At 34.2% G+C, this 19258-nt stretch overlaps 1 protein-coding gene across 1 annotated transcript in view; it reads left to right on the top strand.

The window, feature by feature from the left end:
- Window positions 1-19258, top strand: part of ctnna2 (catenin (cadherin-associated protein), alpha 2) — an 845686-nt gene that overhangs the window by 756349 nt on the left and 70079 nt on the right. The window contains 3 exon segments of the mRNA XM_056456768.1: window positions 2838-2930; window positions 5285-5441; window positions 13447-13647. Of these exon segments, the coding sequence (XP_056312743.1) occupies window positions 2838-2930; window positions 5285-5441; window positions 13447-13647 (451 nt within the window).

Raw genomic sequence — 19258 nt, 5'->3', positions numbered from 1 at the left:
AACTGAATAGAATAATTTCGTGAAATGTGAATCAATCCTACAACATTTTTTGAAAGATTCAAAATGCATCAATGAATATCCCCCACACCCCCTCCCCATCGGGTGTGCACATCATCACTTGTGACCCTCAAGCATTTTAATCTTAATACACACACATGCTTGTGCAAACTTAGGCACAAGACCGATCCATCAAAGTATTCAGAGCTGTCAGGGGTAAACAGGAGAAAAAAGGCCGTAAGCAAGAATCTTCTAACACAGATTTGATTTACCCTGATTTACTTTAAAAAGAAGAAGAAGAGAAGCCTGCTGATATGGCTTCAGTAGTATTGCATTTGCCAGCAGGCATATGTCACTTTAGCGCCGTCAAAATCCTCACTTGCGGCTGCTGTGTAATCTGATTTACCAGCAGAGGACGAGATGCTTGGAACACCAATTCTGGATTGTTATCAAAACAGGACTGACACGCCTATTAGCGCCTTTCATCCGGGTCTGACGAGTCACCAAATTATAAACTTTCTGAGCAATATTCCGCTGTTTTCTGTCAGATCCGACATTTTGGCAGGGTGGGAGGAAGGAGGGAGCCAGGTTTTTAGCATCCAATCTGGCCACCGCTCCTTGTGCAGATGCTTTCCTGATGATGGAAGCGAACAAGCACAAGCGAGAGAGGGAGAGACCTTTTCTTGTCGCACACATGTATTCCTGTGTATTCACGATCCGGTGTTGCCAGATGCACTGCATGATGGGTAACCTGAGGGCTGCAGGCAAGCAAAAATTAGACAAGGAAGTATTGCGCATAGAGGAACCATATGCTAGTTTAATTACTAACTAACTTTCTTTCTTTTGCATTATATACGCATGATTATTACACTATTATTCTACTTCAGTATATGTGACATCAAATAAGGGTTAGCACAAAAGTAATCCACAGTAAATGTAATCCAAAAGTAGTCAGATTACATTACCATAAACAAACCCCAGTTTGAAAAGCTGTGGTCTAAACCAGTATTTGAAAACTTTCTTTCTTTTCCTTCCTTTCTTCCTTCTTTCCTTCCTCTTTCTTTCTTTCTTTCTTTCTTTCTTTCTTCTTTCTTTCTTTCTTTCTTTCTTCTTTTTTTTTTTCTTTCTTTCTTTCTTTCTTTTTTCCTTTCTTTTTTTCTTTCTTCCTTCCTTCCTTCCTTTCTTCCTTCCCCCATTTTTCTTTATTTTTCTTCCTTCCTCCTTCTTTCTTTGTTTTTCTTCCTTAATTTTTCATTATTTCTTTTCCTTCCCTCTTTCCTTCCATCCTTCCTTTTCTTTCTTTATTCCTTCAATCCTTCCATCTTTTCTTTCTCCTTTCTTCCTTCCTTTCTTCCCCTCCCTTCTATTTCTTTCTTTTTCTTCTTTACCCTGTGATTCTTTCTTTTCCGTTCTTCCTTTTTCCTTCTTTCCTTCCATCTTTCCTTTTCTTTGTTTTGTTTTCTTTTCCTTCCTTCCTCTGTTCTTTCTTTTTACACTGTCTTGCTTTCTTTTCCTTCCCTTTTCCTTGCTTTTTTCCTTCCTTCCTTCCTTCCTTCCTTCCTTCCTTCCTTCCTTCCTTCCTTCCTTCCTTCCTTCTTTCCCTCCTTTTTCTTTCTTTCTTTCTTACTTTCTTTCTTTCTTTCCTTCTTGCTTCCCTACCTTCACCTTCATTCTTTTTATTATTCTTTAACTTTTACTTCTTTCTTTTCCTTCTTTTTCTTTGTTTTGTTTTCTTTCTTTCCTTCCTTCTTTCTTTTTTCACTTTATTTCTTTCTTTTCCTTCCTTCCTTCCTTCCTTCCTTCCTTCCTTCCTTCCATCCTCCTTTTCCTCCTTTCCTTTCCACTTTCTTTCTTTCCCTTCCTTTTTCTTCCTTCCTTCCTCCTTTTCCTCCTTTCCTTTCCCTTTTCTTCCTTCCTTCCTTCCTTCCATCCTCCTTTTCCTCCTTTCCTTTCCACTTTCTTTCTTCACCTTCCTTTTCCTTCTTTCCTTTCTTCCTTCCTTCCTTCCTTCCTTCCTTCTTCCCATCCCTCCTTTTTCTTTCTTTCTTTCTTTCTTTCTTTCTTTCTTTCTTTCTTTCTTTCTTTCTTTCTTTCTTTCATCCTGGTAAACTGCCCTAATGATGTACATGTGAACGTGAGTTCATTAATGAGCTCTGTTTTTCCCTACCAATGTGCTTTGTGCTGGCACTTTTGGATTTTAAATTTGACATTACTTCATATGAGTGAATAACCGAGTAATGGCAACCTCCAATTAGGACCCCCTCTCTGTGTCCGCTGACATTTTTGGGGTAATTGTGTTTTCGCAATGGGAGCTTATATAGCTCGAGTGAACACACCGCTATCCTTCGTCCAGGAAACCGGCCGCTAAAAATTCAAATTACACTGTGTGATGTCAATTATTCAAATAGATGCTATTTTTAAAAATAGTAAAAGAGAGACCAAGGCGGGATGATTTGGGGCCGGGGGAGCACAGGGGACGAGGGACCCACAAATCATGTTCTTCACGCTGGGAAATAACAAATACCAATCTAACACTTGAATGAGTCCTAACTCTCTGTACATATTTTGCCCTGACATTGCCTTCTCAAGCCAAGCATTAAATCCTTATCCAATGCACACAGCACTGATAGCTTCAAACATGAACAGCGAAAAAGGACCATGCGTTTGTGTATGTGCGCACTCTGCTTGAGAGCTTTATGTCCTTCCGTCCGAATGTTAGTTTAACCTGCCTGATTTACAGAAAAGCGGGCAACCGGAACCCCAAGGTCACTTTACACTTAAATCTAGACATACAAAATAACCCAATTGCTCACCAACATCATTCTTTCTGTGTTTTTCAGGTGGCCAACCTCGCCTGTTCCATCTCCAACAATGAGGAGGGGGTGAAGTTAGTGCGCATGGCTGCTACACAGATCGATAGCCTGTGTCCTCAGGTAAAAAGGCCAGAACCTTCTGCTATCCATCCAGTTTTCTACAACCTTTTGGAGCAGTTTTATGTGCTATTGACAAATACCAATTTGTCACTTAGTCACTATAATGTACCTTATTTGCAAACACTCTATTTATTCCATACAGCACCATTTGTCTGCCACAACTAACATTATGGCGTAATCAGCCACGCAAAGCACAGAGATTCCTTTGGAAGAGATGTTTGTGTGCATTTGTTTTATTGACGATAGCGGCAGTTATTCTTCAAATGATAGAGAAGAGCATAGCCGTGTACATATTCAGATCTGTCACATGTATTAAATATGACTCGCATTACATTTTTTTAGCTATTCGGAGTCTACATGAAATTGCTTTTGCAACCCGCTGAAAAAAAATGTAAGGAATCAGTCAGATGTAAAATCCACTGGGAATAGAAAAAAAAAGATCTTGGGTTATGTAATATCATATGATAATTCATAATGTAGCCATACTAGTTTTATATCAGGAGAAGGGTAAATGCATGAGCACTAACTTGTGTTATTTTAACATTTAGTTATGAAATAAAATCTGCCTTGTTCAAATAAAAATTGATCTCTTGTCCTTTTACTATATATATATATATATATATATATATATATATATATATATATATATATATATAAATATATATATATATATATATATATATATATATATATATATATGTGTGTGTATAGTTGAGGTCAGAATTGTTAGCCCCCCTGTATTATTAGCCCCCCTTGTTTATTTTTTTCTCTAATTTCTGTTTAATGGAGAGGATTTTTTTCACCACATTTCTAAACATAATAGTTTTAATAACTCATCTCTAATAACTGATTTATTTTATCTTTGCCATGATGACGTTAAATAATATTTTACTACATATTTTTTAAGACACTTTTATACAGCTTAAAGTGACATTTAAAGGCTTAATTAGGTTAATTAGGCTAACTAGGCAGGTTAGGGTAATTAGGCAAGTTTTTGTATAATGATGGTTTGTTTTGTAGACTATTGAGGAAACAAATTGCTAAAGGGGCAAATAATTTTTGAACAAAAAACATTATCAGACATAATGTGAAAATTTCCCTGCTCTGTTTAACATCATTTGGGGAAATAATTAAAAAAGAAAAAAAAAAGTCAAAGGGGAGCTAATAATTCTGACATCAACTGTATATATATATATTGTAGTATGTATGTATGTATGTATGTATGTATGTATGTATGTATGTATGTATGTATGTATGTATATATATATATATATATATATATATATATATATATATATATATATATATATATATATATATATATATATATATATATAGTTGATGTCAGAATTATTAGGTCCCGTTTGAATTTTTTTTCTTTTTTTAATTATTTCCCAAATGATGTTAAACAGAGCAAGGAAATATATATATATATGTATGTAGTATGTATCTATATATGTATGTATGTATGTATGTATGTATGTATGTATGTATGTATGTATGTATGTATCTATATATGTATGTATGTATGTATGTATATATATATGTATGTATGTACGTATATATATATATATAGTTGATGTCAGAATTATTAGGTCCCCTTTGAATTTTTTTTTCTTTTTTAATTATTTCCCAAATGATGTTAAACAGAGCAAGGAAATATATATATATATATATATATATATATATATATATATATATATATATATATATATATATATATATATATATATATATATATATATATAAAGATTTCAGATGCAAAAGAAAGCCTCTTTTTTACCTCACTAGAGTTAAGCAGTTGAGTTTTGCCATCTTTTGATCCACTAAGCTAGTCTCCGGGTCTGAATTGAGTCCTTTTAGCACACACTGTAAAAAAATCCAGGTTGCTTTAAATTTTTAAGCTGAATCAAATAAACCATTGAACTTATATTATGTTAAACTTAAAACAGCTTGCATAACTTATAAAGTTAAGTTAGAACATGATCAACTTAGTTTAATGAGTTACAATAAACTAAAACATATGCTGTCATGACTAGTTTTTTTTATTTTTCACAGTGTAGCTTAGCTTAGCATAAACCATTGAATCGGATTAGACCGTTAGCATCTTGCTCAAAAATGACCAATGAGTCAAAAAATATGTCATATTTTAATATCATGATATATTTAACTGATTGATGATATTTCAACGACTATAAGGAATATAAAGAATGTGTAATATTGACATGAAACATGCTTACAGTTTAAGTTGAGGTTCATTTAAAATAAATAAATAAATAAATAAAACATTTGGATGTATTTATCAGTTGCTTTTGTAGATTTGCCTTCACAGTGGTATATTGTTTTCCACACAGGTAATCAATGCAGCCCTGACCTTGGCCGCTCGTCCTCAAAGCAAGGTTGCTCAGGATAACATGGATGTCTTTAAAGACCAGTGGGAGAAGCAAGTGCGGATCCTGACTGAGGCCGTCGATGACATCACTTCCGTTGATGACTTCCTGTCTGTCTCAGGTAAAACAGAAACAGATTTGTTTCAGTTTGCTTGCTCATAAAATAAAATAAAATAAAATAAAATAAAATAAAATAAAATAAAATAAAATAAAATAAAATAAAATAAAATAAAATAAAATAAAATAAAATAAAATAAAAAACTAAATCGAATAAAATAAAATAAAATAAAATAAAATAAAATTTGATTAAATAAAAAGAACAAAGTTAAAATAAAAATTTAATTAAATTCAATTAAACTAAAATAATAATAATAAAATCTCTGGATTTACAATTTGTAGTAATGCGCAAACTATTGATGTCATTTCTTCTTCCAAAAAAAAAAAAAAACAGAAAACATTGTTTTTTAAAACAAATGAAAATTGGCCAAAATAACAAAGATTTTTTTGAATCTTTGAATTTTTTAAACTTATTTTATTTTTTTAGGCAACAATACCAGTGTTTGAAGAAAACATTTATTTTTAACAATTGTTTTAAAAAATTATTTCCAATATCTTTATTTGAAATTTGGAACAAACGTCACAAACTATTAACATTTTAATCAAACACATAACTAGTAAATACAGAGAAACTTTCTTTTTTTGAACTCCTCGACATCTTGCTTAATAATAAATGTGTGTGCTTGAGCTGCAGTATTTGTGGTCTATTTGAAACCACTATTGAGTGCTTCCTGCTTGATGGTGAACATTAAATCATTCTGCATACATACATTTACAACATTTTGAGAGCTTTTTAAGATGCTTTTTTTAATGCAAATATCCATCATTCTCCTCTCCACATTTAACATCTCCACTCTGAGCTTGGCACTAGAAATGCAATGTCTTTATTTTTCCCTCTATATAACAGACACTAAAACATAGCCTTAATCATTAAGTTCCTATTATCTTAAATGGGAATGTACTTCTTAACGCTGGATAGCAACGTAAACGACCACACAATTCAACATAAATATAAGTAATTATGACCCTTTGTGTGTGTAGCCTTGCTTTGAAATACTGTTCACGCACACGGTGTTATTATTTTGTCCAAGGCTGATGAAAAAGATTATTGTATTTACTGTGGCATTTATTATGTTGCTATTTTACAGTATCAGTGTACATTCAGAAAAAAGCAAATAAAAGCTGTAACAGGGTGGTTCATTTTTTTTAAAAAATACACCATTTTACCTTATTTAAGCCAACGGGATGCATATTAGTGCCTGAAGGTACACATTAGTAGATAAAGTGCACCTTAATGATACATATTAGCCCCCTTTATAAGGATACAGCCACAGTTTATGTACCTTTGCCCTAGACTCAAATCTATAAAGAATATAAAAGAATACAATGTATATATATGTATATATATATATATATATATATATATATATATATATATATATATATATATACAGTTATTAGCCCCCTTTGAATTTTTTTTTTTTTATCTTTCCCAAATGATGTTTAACAGAGCAAGGAAATTTTCACAGTATGTCTGATAATATTTTTTGTTCTGGAGAAAGTCTTATTTGTTTTATTTCAGCTAGAATAAAAGCTGTTTTTACTTTTTTAAAATCCATTTTAGGGACAATATTATTAGCCCCTTTTATACTTTTTTTCGATAGTCTACAGAACAAACCGTCACTTGCCTAATTACCCTAACCTGCCTAGTTAACCTAATTACCCTAGTTAAGCCTTTAAAAATCACTTTAAGCTGCATAGAAGTGTCTTGAAAAATATCTAGTCAAATATTATTTACTGTCATCATGACAAAGATAAAACAGATCAGTTATTAGAGATTAGTTATTAAAACTATTATGTTTAGAAATGTGGTGAAAAAAATCTCTCTGTTAAACAGAAATTGGGGCAGAAAACAAACAAGGGGGTAATAATTCAGGGGGGCTAATAATTCTCACTTCAACTGTGTGTATATATATATATAAAAATAGTGAAAATAGTGGTCTAAATTGTTCTTTTGACATATTTTTAATTATTTAAATATAATTAGCATGCATCCGCTGCGTAAAACAAATGCTGGTTAAGTTGGCGGTTCTTTCCGCTGTGATGACCCCAGATTGATAAGGGAACTAAGCCGAAAAGAAAATTAATGATTGAATGAATTTAATTGAATTTCTGTGTGAAGTTTGCATGTTCTCCCCGGGTTCGTATGGGTTTCCTCTGGGTGCTCCGGTTTAACCCTACAAGTCCAAAGGCATGCGGTATAGATGAATTTGACAAACTAAATTGGCCGTAGTGCATGTGTGTGAATAAGTGTGTATGGATGTTTCCCAGTACTGGGTTGCAGCTGGAAGAGAATCCGCTGTGTGAAACATGTGCTGGATAAGTTGGCGGTTCATTCCACTGTGGCGACCCCTTTTGAATAAAGGTACAAAGCCGAAGGAAAAAGAATGAATGAATGAACATAACTATCCAGAGAAACCGAGAATTTCGAAGAACTCATTTCTCTTATATTAATAAAGATTTAAACTCTTGGCCAGGTGCAGAATGTACCGTATATGTCATGAATACATTCTCTGGAATGTAATTTCACCCATTTTTCGCTGATGAATAAGGTAATCATGTTTTACTTAAGTATTTCTTCGTGTAATTATAGTCTAAATTGATTTTTTATTATTATTATTAGAACAGTTCTTTCGTTTGCCAAACAAGGCACACCAAGTTCTCAATCTCACCTCCTATCCTCTTTTTCTTTTGCAGCATATAGAGAGTACTTTCAGAATTCTGAACACACACACACTGTAAAAACTGCTGGGCTCCACACAATTCCTGGATGTTGTCCCAACACAAATCGGTTAAGTTAACAGTAGATTGAACATAAAACAATTAAGTTGTACAAAAAAAACTGAAGAATTATGTTGTTATTTCAAGTAAGTAGCTAGAACAAGCAGCAAGAGTCTTTTTTTGAGTGCACAAACAACTATTTGATTTAAAACTACTATAGATTTACATTTATTATAATTAGATTTAATACAGCATACACATAATATTGCTTTGAGATTACAAAAGCAGGGATCAGAATAAGTCAACACTAAATGCAAAGCAAATAAACGAATGAATTAGCGTCTATTGTGGGCCAGGTCTTTTATATATCTGACAGGTCCATGTGGGCTGCAAATGAAATGAAACAGGAGGTAATATTGGTATGCAGCCCATTGTTTGTTGTCCAGAAACTGGTGCAAGCGGAGCATTCCAGTTCAGAAAAAAAATTCTCCTGCAAACCTGTAAATAAAACATGTCAGGAATCAACAATAAGGATTTGTTGTTGTTGGTGGTGGTGTTATTATTATTATTATTATTCCGGAAATCCTCCATTGGTTGGGCTCCTGTTGGAGATTATTACCTGACCTGCCAAGAGTTTTACTGGAGTCAAAGGAAATATGAATTGTTAGCAACCTATTTTTGTATGTTTGAGAAATAATATATTTGAATAGCTGACACAGACATGGTTTATGGTGTGCGTGTTTTCTGCTGATGGTTTGGTTGAATGAATTAGTAATGTGAGAATTACATTTGCCTTAATGAGCTTACATAATTTTTCACGTTTGAAAAGAATCAAGCTTTTAGGGATTGAAGTACAGTGTCTGCAATGCATCGTGCTGTCGTTTTACCATACAGTATAGTGATTGTTCAGCTAACAAAAGGTCTTTCTGCAGAATAATAAAATTGAAAAAAACTTCCATAAAACAATATTGAACAAAATAATAATAATAATAACCTCCTACTTCTACTCCTACACCATTTTACCTTATTTAAGCCAACAGGGTGCATATTAGTCCCGAAGGTACACATTAGTAGATAAAATGCACCTTACTGATACATTTTAGCACCTTTGAAAGGATACAGCCACAGTCTTTGTACTTTTGCCTTGGACTATCTATATCTATGTATAAATGAATATGTATATTTAATAATAATAATAATAATAATAAGAAGAAGAAGAAGAAGAAGAAGAAGAAGAAAAAGAAGAATGCAGCATTTATTTTAAAAATGACATTGTATAATTCTTAGAAGCATTTTTCTTGACTTTTTCTCTAATCCACTTGAACAGGGATTATTTTGATTGTTCGTGTGTTCATTTAGCAAGAGTTTGTTGTGTAAATGTATCCCATGTCTGTTTCTTGCAGCCTGGTTTTCATCTGTGCTACATTTATCATTACATCTACATCGAACCTATCCCAGGTCTATGGTCTACCTTACAAAGTTTTTAGTGATGAATATTTTATAGATTACCACATACAAATAGTCTACATATCTATAATCAGTGAGCAAATTACAGTTTTACCTGACAGCCATACGTAAGTTGTTGTGAAAAAAATTGGCTTAGTGTACTGTAAAATTCAGATATATTTTATATATGTTCTGATATGTTTTAATTGTCATTGTATGTGTGTTTTGATAGAGGAATGGTGTCGTCTTTTTTATTATTGTTTTTAAACCCATGTAAACTACTACTTAATCTTGGCCAGGACGCTCTTGTAAAAGACATTGTTAATCTCAATGGGCTTTTTTCCAGGTAAAATAAAGGCTATATTATGAATAAAGGGACTAAGCTAAAGGAAAGTAAATAATAATAATAATAATAATAATAATAATAATAATAATAATAATAATAATAATAATAATAATAATTAATAATAATAATAATTTTTAAGCAAACATAGAAGTAGGAAGTCTCAGAAACTACGTCATGTCATTCAAGATTTTTAAACTATTTTGAAAAATAAATTATTGTTAACTGATAGGTTCAAATATTCTTTTCCAGTTATTAAAGAAATAATTTGTTCCTAAATTAAAGTTTTGTAACTATTAAATTGTTTTAAATTAAAAATTGTAAAATATACATCAGTTTAAAACCTAGAAATGGTGGAAAAACATATTTCTGTAATTGTGTACCTGGGTCTCCACTTTTGCCGTGGGCCTCAAATTTTTTCCAAATTTTTTTACGAAAACATTTCTCCTTTCCAGCGGTTGTTGCAATTTCTAGCCAAGAATTATTGATTGTCTGGTTATCTCTATGATCACGTATCATCAAGATGTGTGTACAGTCGTAGCTGTTTCAGACAAAAGTTATTTATATTCAACTCAAATCAAATGCAGCGCCTCGCGAACTGTTCGCTTGTGTCTCCAAAAAAAAAATCATGTGCTCCGCCATCCGAAATTATGTGGCACGCACCCAAAGCGAACCTCCACAAACATGGTGATGACGTCACATTCACTGCGCACACTTAAGTGTACTAGCGGACACGTCGAGTATAAACAAGGCCTGCCATGCCATATCTCACCTGGGCCACTATATGTATATCATATATCGCAGCCACATTAGCCAGAGCTTACTTTGCCGAATATTTGCCAAACGTGGTCCACAAATGTTTTAAGATAACTGGGCCACATTTTCACCAACACATGTAAGCCACTTTGAGTTTACACCAAGATTACCCTTAAATGACTAAGCCACATTTTGCCAACTATAGCCCACATTTGTGCTCCGTCACTTGGGCCAAATTTACCATTTTCCACATGGGCCACATTAGTCTCACATTTAGATTTCATTTTGCCATAAGTGCCAAATCTTTGCCTTAAATGACTCATATATTAAATGGAATCTTTAGCCCCCTTTTGCCATTGTACAGGTGGGCCACTTCAGGCTCACATTAATTTTTTTGTCTGGGCTGATTGATGACCACCAGTGCCGCATAACTGCCTGAAGTGGCCCACATTCGTATGCTATCTGGGTCTCCCTTTGATCACTCATGGACGGACCATAAAGATGTGTGTACAGGCATGACTTCAAAGTGTTTCATATTCATACTCTGCAAGTGTTTCAAATCATCAAATCAAATGTGGCGCCATACTGTTCACTCGAGTCTCAAAAAAAAGAAATAAATAAAATGTGCCATTGGTATGTCCGCCAACCAAAACCATGTCATGCGCACCCAAAGCGAACCTCTGCAAACACAGCGATGATGTCACATTCGCCACGCACACTCAAGCGAACAAGCGGATGGGTCGAGTATAAACTGACACACTGTCTGTGATTTCTTTCAAAAGTGAAGATGTTAACTGAATGTTTTGCAAAGGCAAGGGGAGTCATCAATACTTTAACACTGAAAGGGAAATTCCTAAAATATTAAGGCTGAAAATATTTCTAGTACAGAGAGCAGACATGTTTTACCAGGCCGTTTGAAAAGGACACTGTATTTCCGGAACCGGTTGATTTCATTTGCTCTCAAGTTTTGCTCTTTTTAGTTGGTTTAGTCCAGCCTGATTTCAGCAACGTCATGCTTGATTTTAAATGCCTCTAAGCCAGTCTATTTCTTGTTCTTCAGTTGCTTAATCCAGATCTATATATCAGCGTATAGATCAGTTAAGGCAGTGCTTTGAACATCTGACCAGCCAGTGTTTTTCTTTTCTTTAATATGTTGGTGTAATTGTGTTTCCCCCTATCTTTTTCTTTGGTTTAGCCAGGTCTAATTTCAGCAATGTTATGCTCATTTGTAAAAGCCTTTATACAACATAATTTCTAAATATATTGCTTTATCCATATGTAAATTGATCATCTTATAGATCAGTGCACTTTTGACCTGTTGCCAGAAAGAAATGAGAAGATAAACAAAGCATTTTAAAGCAAGCTACTTAAAGCAGGCTCTTATCAGAATAGGAGACAAATAACACCCTCATTAGGAAAGCAGAGTTTAATGAGGGCCACACACACAGAGATGTGTTTTGAAAGCCTCTGCAATGTTTCTTTCATGCAGGTTTAGGAGAATGATGGCATTAGAAAACATCTTGTGTTCATGGCTGATTCAGGATTACAAAGAGAACTTAATAGTCTTTTTCTCTTTCTTTCTTTCTTTCTTTCTTTCCCTTCCCACTTTTTCATTTTTTTCTTTTCCTTTCTTTATTTTTTCCTTTTTTTTCCTTTATTCCTTACCATGTCTTTTTCTTTTCCTTTCTTCTTTCATTCCTTTCTTCCTTCCTTCCCCTCTCTCTCTCTCTCTCTCTCTCGCTCTCTCCTTTTCTTCTTTCCCTTCCTTTCTTTCTTTCTTTCCCTCCTTTTTCTTTTATTTTCATTTATTTATTCTTTTTTATTCTTTTCCTTTCCATTTTCTACCTTTATTGTTCTTAATCTCTTTTCCTTCTTTCCTTTCCATGTATTCTTTCTTTCTTTCTTTCTTTCCTTCCTTCCTTCCTTCCTTCCTTCCTTCCTTCCTTTCTTTCTTTCCCTTCCCCCTTTTTCATTTTTTTCTTTTCCTTCCTTTCTTTGTTTTTTTTTCTTATTTTACTTTCTTTCTTTCCCCCCTTTTTCATTCTTTCTTTTCCTTTCTTAATTTTTTACTTTCTGTTCCTTTCCTCTTTCCTCCCTTCCTTATTTGCTTCCCCCCCCCTCTCTCTCTCTCCTTTCTTTCCTTCCTTTCCTTCTTTCTTTCCTTCTTTCTTTCTTTCTTTCTTTCTTATTTTTGCATAATTATGGTATGATATTGATTACATATTGTTATATAGTATCTATCTATCTATCTATCTATCTGTCTGTCTGTCTGTCTGTCTGTCTGTCTGTCTGTATATATATATATATATATATATATATATATATATATATATATATATATATATACACACACACACACACACACACACACACACACACGTTTCTTTCTTTTTTATTTATCTTATTTTCTTCATTTTTTTATTTAATTTTACTTTTAACTGTTGTTGTTTAGATTTTTCTTCTAATTTGTAGAACAGTTTATTGTTTTACATCTTTCTTTTCTTCTTTCGTTCTTTCCTTCTTTCTTTCTTTTCTTTCTTTCTTTCTTTCTTTCTTTCTTTCTTTCTTTCTTTCTTTCTTTCTTTCTTTCTTTCTTTCTTTCTTTCTTTCTTTCTTTCTTTCTTTCTTTCTTTCTTTCTGTATCTCTAATATTTGCAAACAAAATGAAACCTCTAAAAGATGCTTTTAAAACACAGAAAAGAAAGAACCATCAACTCACTCTTTTTCCTCAATGTCTCTACAGAGAACCACATTCTGGAGGATGTGAACAAGTGTGTGATCGCCCTGCAGGAGGGGGACGTGGACACTCTGGACAGGACAGCAGGGGCGATCCGGGGCCGAGCTGCTCGTGTGGTACACATTATTAATGCCGAGATGGAGAACTATGAGCCTGGCGTTTACACCGAGCGCGTTCTGGAGTCCATCAAGCTGCTCTCTGAAACTGGTGAGAACTAAGATTGCACACGCACACACACACCTGGGCCCCATATCATCTTATACTCACAAAAGCAGAAACTTATGGTAGAGAAAGGGGACAGATGGACAGAGGAAACCAAGAGGAAGCACTTGGAAGAAGGAAGTTAGAGGCGAGAAGGGTAGACAGACGAGAAAAGATGGCAGGGCCGGAGATGCCACCTGTTCCCTCCTCTGGCACTCATCCTTCGCTCATTCATTTTTCATCTGTTTTCCCCAACCCCTCCACCTTTCACAGTCTAGTGCCAGCTTTCAGGAGGCGGCAATTTAGACTCTGACAGACGAGGCCGAGGGCCAAAACATACCAAGTAATGCAGAGATTTGCGCATAGCCTTCTCTGTGCTTTTAAGACACAGTTTTGCTGCTATCTTAGGTGTTAATGTGTGAGAAACATCTCACCTGACACATTTTGATGTAGTTGTTTCGTCTAAATGCGGTTCTGCGATTGTTTGGAACCAACAAATGGAGGGTGGCTGGAAAATGAGCACTCAAAATATTATTCTGGCGGTGGCGGTGCTTTGTACTGCCTCTGTTTGTGTCTAAAACATTACATTAGACTTTCCTGACAGCCGGCTTTGTTTAGAAGAGTGAGTGGAATATGAGAGGAGGAAAATAACAGTCCTTTTTGTTGTTGATGCATTTTGTTATTATGAAATTACAGATTTAATCATATTATTACAGCTAGTTTGACAGATAAAGTCAAAAGATAAGTTTAAGGTGAACAAGGAAGGTATAAATAGACTTATGATGTGCCTGAATAAGGTGATAGTATTTATGCGGGGGAATAGGGGGCTCCAGCTGTTATTAACAGAAATAGCATAGTTAATACATGTTAAAAAGTCCTTAACCCAGATCTACACTACCTGACAGAAGTCTTGTTGTCGATGCCATATGTGTAATAACTTGACTTCTAGTTGACCATTTTGAAAAATGGCCGAAGAATCTGTTGAACTGCATCCCAATCACCACAAATACTGCAGAAGACTTATTGGAATCAGAATGGACCCAAGTTTGGTGAAGAAAAAAAAATCATGGTTTGGGCTTACATTCAGTATGTGGGCATGCGAGAGATCTGTAGAGTGGATGGCAACATCAACAGCCTGAGGTATCAAGACATTTGTGCTGCCCATTACATTGCAAACCGCAGAATAGGGCAAATTCTTCAGCAGGATAGTGCTCCTCATACTTAAGCCTCCACATCAAAGTTCCTGAAAGCAAAGAAGGTCAAGTTGCTCCAGTATTGGCCAGCCCAGTAACCAGACATGAACATAATTGAGCATGAGGTAAGATGAGGGAGGAGGCACTGAAGACGAATCCAAAGTATCGCGATGAACTCTGGGAGTCCTGCAAGAACGCTTTCTTTGCCATTCTAAACGGCTTTATTAATAAGTTATTTGAGTCACTGCAGAGATGTAAGGACGCAGTCCTCTAAGTTCATGGGAGTCATACACAATATTAATTCTTTTTCCACTGCACCATGATTTTATATTCTATACTGTACATTATTTATGTTAAGTGACAAGACTTTTGTCTAAGCAATGTCCGACCTTACTGTCCTAATTAAACAATTTAAAATCAAGGCATGATCATATTTTATTTTGGTAAAATAAGTGTTATCTAGAGGTCTTCACCTTTCATATAAGCCACTTCTGATACCAAACGATTAACTAGAAGTCAAGTTATTATTTTTTGTTCCTAAACCTTGGATAGGCAACAAGACTTTTGTCAGGTAGTGTATATATCAGCTTATAGATCAGTTAAGGCAGTGCTTTGAACATCTGACTAGACAACATTTTTTTTTTAGTTTTCTTTAATCTTTTGGCGTAATTTTGTACCCTTCCCTTTCTGTTATTTGGTTTAGCCAAGTCTGACTTCACCAATGTTATGCTCAATTGTAAAAGCCCCGTAATTTGATGTATAATCAAAAATATCTCTTTAATCTGTCTCGAGAGTCCAAGAGCATTCACTATATGTTGAAGGCAATTTACTACAGTTATGTAGTCATATTGACCCTATAAGTCAAGTAATGACGGCAAAACTGTTCCACTACTGTTGTTGTTTTGTAAAATAGTATGTGGTGAAGTAAAATGATGAAAAACATTATCCTATTCTAATTGTATACAGCAGTACAATAAACTTAAAGTAATTTAGTTTAAAAAATGTATCTTTTATTTTTTTCAACCTATCAAAAATTGTTACAAGCCAGAATAGACCATTTGCGCATCATAAATAATACATAGCAGGTTCTGTTTTTAAACAAATGTATTTTTGAACTGATTATTTGATCAAAAGATTTAATTACCAATTTATAAAGACATCTGTTTGCTTTTTTTCTAAATGAATCAGATTTTCAAATAAAATAAAATAAAATAAAACAAAATAAAAATCAGTCAATATCACACACATCTAGTCCAAATTGTTCTTTCTTGCCGATTATTTTCATATCTCCATTTCCCACTTATATGGCCTCATGTTGCTTCACATCACTAGAATATCTGACAAAAAACAGCTTTAAATTAAGCCAAAATGATGTGATAATGAGTGATCTGGCAGTTAGACCTTCTTCAATAATCTCCTCACACTTACATCAAATCCATAATGTCAGAAATTGAGCTGCGTTCAAAACAAAATCCTGTTGGTGTGTTTGCGCTGCATCCTGATTAGCATAATTCCTATCAGCGAGTGCAATTAATTCTTAGCGAACGCTTCTCTTTTTGTGCATCATATCACTCAAATTATGAACTTTCCTCTATTAATTAACATCGGAGGGCATGAAATTTGAGCTAGAGAGTTGACGCCGCCATCTGTGTAATGCTGCTCTACAGTGAGTCATATGTACTTTGTCACTTATCCGCTGAAAACTATGAAAAAAAAAAAGTCGCATCGCTTCATCTCCTTATCAGGACCTATTAGAGACCTAATGAGGACCGAACACATTACAGTATCCACCATTTCATTACCACATACTGTAGTCTTTTGTATACATACAGTTGAAGTCAGAATTGTTAGTCTTTCTGAATTATTAACCTCCCCTGTGCATTCAATTTCTGTTAAATGGAAAGGCGATTTGTTTAACACATTTCTAAACACAATACACTCAAAAATAAATGATTACTGCTGCTTGTTCTAACTAAAATGAGCTGAAACAACAATACTTGTCATTTATTTGGCCAATTTATTTGTTTTATGTTCAGTCTACTTAAATTTGTAAAGCATTAAGTTAACTTAAGCATTTTGTATTGGGACAACATAAAGGAATTGTGTTTGTCCAACTACCTGGTTGGGGGATTTGTGGTTCCCAGCATGCTTTGATGGCATTAAGAGAGAGAAATCTTGACTATAAAAGTAATCTTAGGTGTTTAAAGTTAATAGAAAAACTTGTTAAATATAAGTCTTCACTTTAGTTTGAAGATTTAGAAGATTTCCATGTAATGCTTTGAGTTTTGAGATCACCACCTTGCAGAAGCACCCATGCTTTAGGGTTTGGCAGCTTAATTAGCAAAAATGCAGATTGTGGCTTTGCTCAGTGAGCAATAACTGTCCTAAAATTATATGTCTCAATCAACTGTATCTTATGAAATACTGTATGCTTAAAGGGCCATGAAACCCCCCTCTTTCGGATCAAGTCTACCTCAGAATTAAAAAGAAAATGCTCAAAGATGGGTGTGGAGCTGAGGGAGGAGCGGGCATGGCCGGCAGAGCAAGGGAAAAAGAGGGGAACGAACAACTGTTGTAAGTTTACAAAGTTAAAACACAAAGAAATAAACAGTAATTTAATGCCCAGCTATATTTGTTATTTCATATATACATAACCACAATTTGTTATATCATTATAAAGATTATCATGTTTATATAAACACTATAAATAAGGAGGACTTCTCTCCTCTTGAATACCCGGGTCTGAAGGCAGATACAGTGGATAGCAGTGCACCAGGTCTCTTGCCCTGTCTATTCCAATCATTTAACCCTGCCAGTAATCTGAAGGATTTTAAACATGTGGCAAACACAGTGGCATGGATATAGGCGATGTGTCTGAATGGTAATAAACTCAACTGATAAAAGACAAAGTCCGTCATTCTCGTGCAACTCTCCTGACAAAAATGCTTACTGCAAACTAACAGTTTTGCTGTATCAGCCCTGACAGAATTGCGGGTAAAAACATGCAACAAACCTCACAGATCATGGAAACAAACACATACAGTACGACTCGTGCCATGTGCGAACGCGATCTCACCCAGACGTTGGGTCTCACAGCTTGGCAGATCTGCCTTGCCTACAGAAAGCACATGCTCTCATGAATACTTAAGAAGCAGGGTCTTCTCATAGGATAAGAAACTCCGCTATGAATAATAATGAGAAACCGACACATCATCACTCCACTAGCAGATTGGCACTACGTCATCGATTTTGATCCTACCTCAAAAATGAGTTTAACCTCGTAAGATGAAATTAGCTGACAAAATTGTTCAGTTTTTGCCACAATTAAAGCTGACAGGTGCTAACGTTGTCTAAACTGATGCTTAACATCTTAAAAAAAAAACAGTACTTCAGGGTGTGTTGAACCTTAAAAGGGATAACTATTATTTAGGATAACTTCAAATAAAACTAAGAGACTTTGAAATGTATCACACATATTAGACATACATGATATTGACAGACCTTTTAGTTTAAGTTAATTACAAATACAAATGTATTTAAACTTTTATTTGATAAAATCGTGTTGGACCAACTCAATTGCATTTAATTGTCTAAACAGTTTTTTTAGTTGGTGCCAAACCAATTAATTGAATGAAAATCCTGCCCTCAATTCAGTTCAGACACTTAGTTACTTTTTGAGTGTAGTTTTAATTAATTTCTAATAACTGATTTTCATTGCCATGATGACATTAAATAACATTTTACTAGATATATTTTTAAGATACTAGCTTAAAGTGCAATTTAAAGGCTTAACTAGGCAAGTTATGGTAATTAGGCAAATCATTGTATAACGGTGGTTTGTTCTCTAGACCAGAGATGCCCAAAGTTGGGCCCGTGGGCCAAAGTTGGCCCATTGTAAGCTTTGATTTGGCCCACCAAACCATCTGAGACGAGAGTGAGAAAGATGGATAGGGTTGGGGTGAATGTCTTCACACAGAGATCATTTCTAATTTGATGTAACTTTTTTCTCTTTTGTTTCATTGATGAGTTACAAAAAAAAGCAAACTGAAATTAAAATACTTTTACGTGACGGATAGAGGACTATATATGCAAATATATATGCTATATAAGGCAAATACTAGTGTAATTCTGTTATAAATGAGATAGATTTTTTTCAAGTTCATTATAAATCGTAAAAAAAAATGTTAATATGAAACAATGTTTTCTAGTCACTTTTAAATATTATTAAATAAACTAGGAAATTACCCATGGCAACTATATTTACCTTCAGCCCACTAGCCTCAATCAAGTTTTGTTTTTGGCCCTTCATAAGAAAAAGTTTTGGCACCCTTCCTCTAGACTTTCAAAAATATATATATATATATAGACCTTAAAATGGTTAAAAAAAAATTAAAAACTGCTTTTATTCTAGCCAAAATAAAACA

This window comes from Danio aesculapii, chromosome 1, assembly GCF_903798145.1.
Source record: "Danio aesculapii chromosome 1, fDanAes4.1, whole genome shotgun sequence".
Classification (NCBI taxonomy): Eukaryota; Metazoa; Chordata; class Actinopteri; order Cypriniformes; family Danionidae; genus Danio; species Danio aesculapii.
Note: the sequence above shows the minus strand (reverse complement) of the source record. Positions and strands in the feature narration are given on the sequence as shown.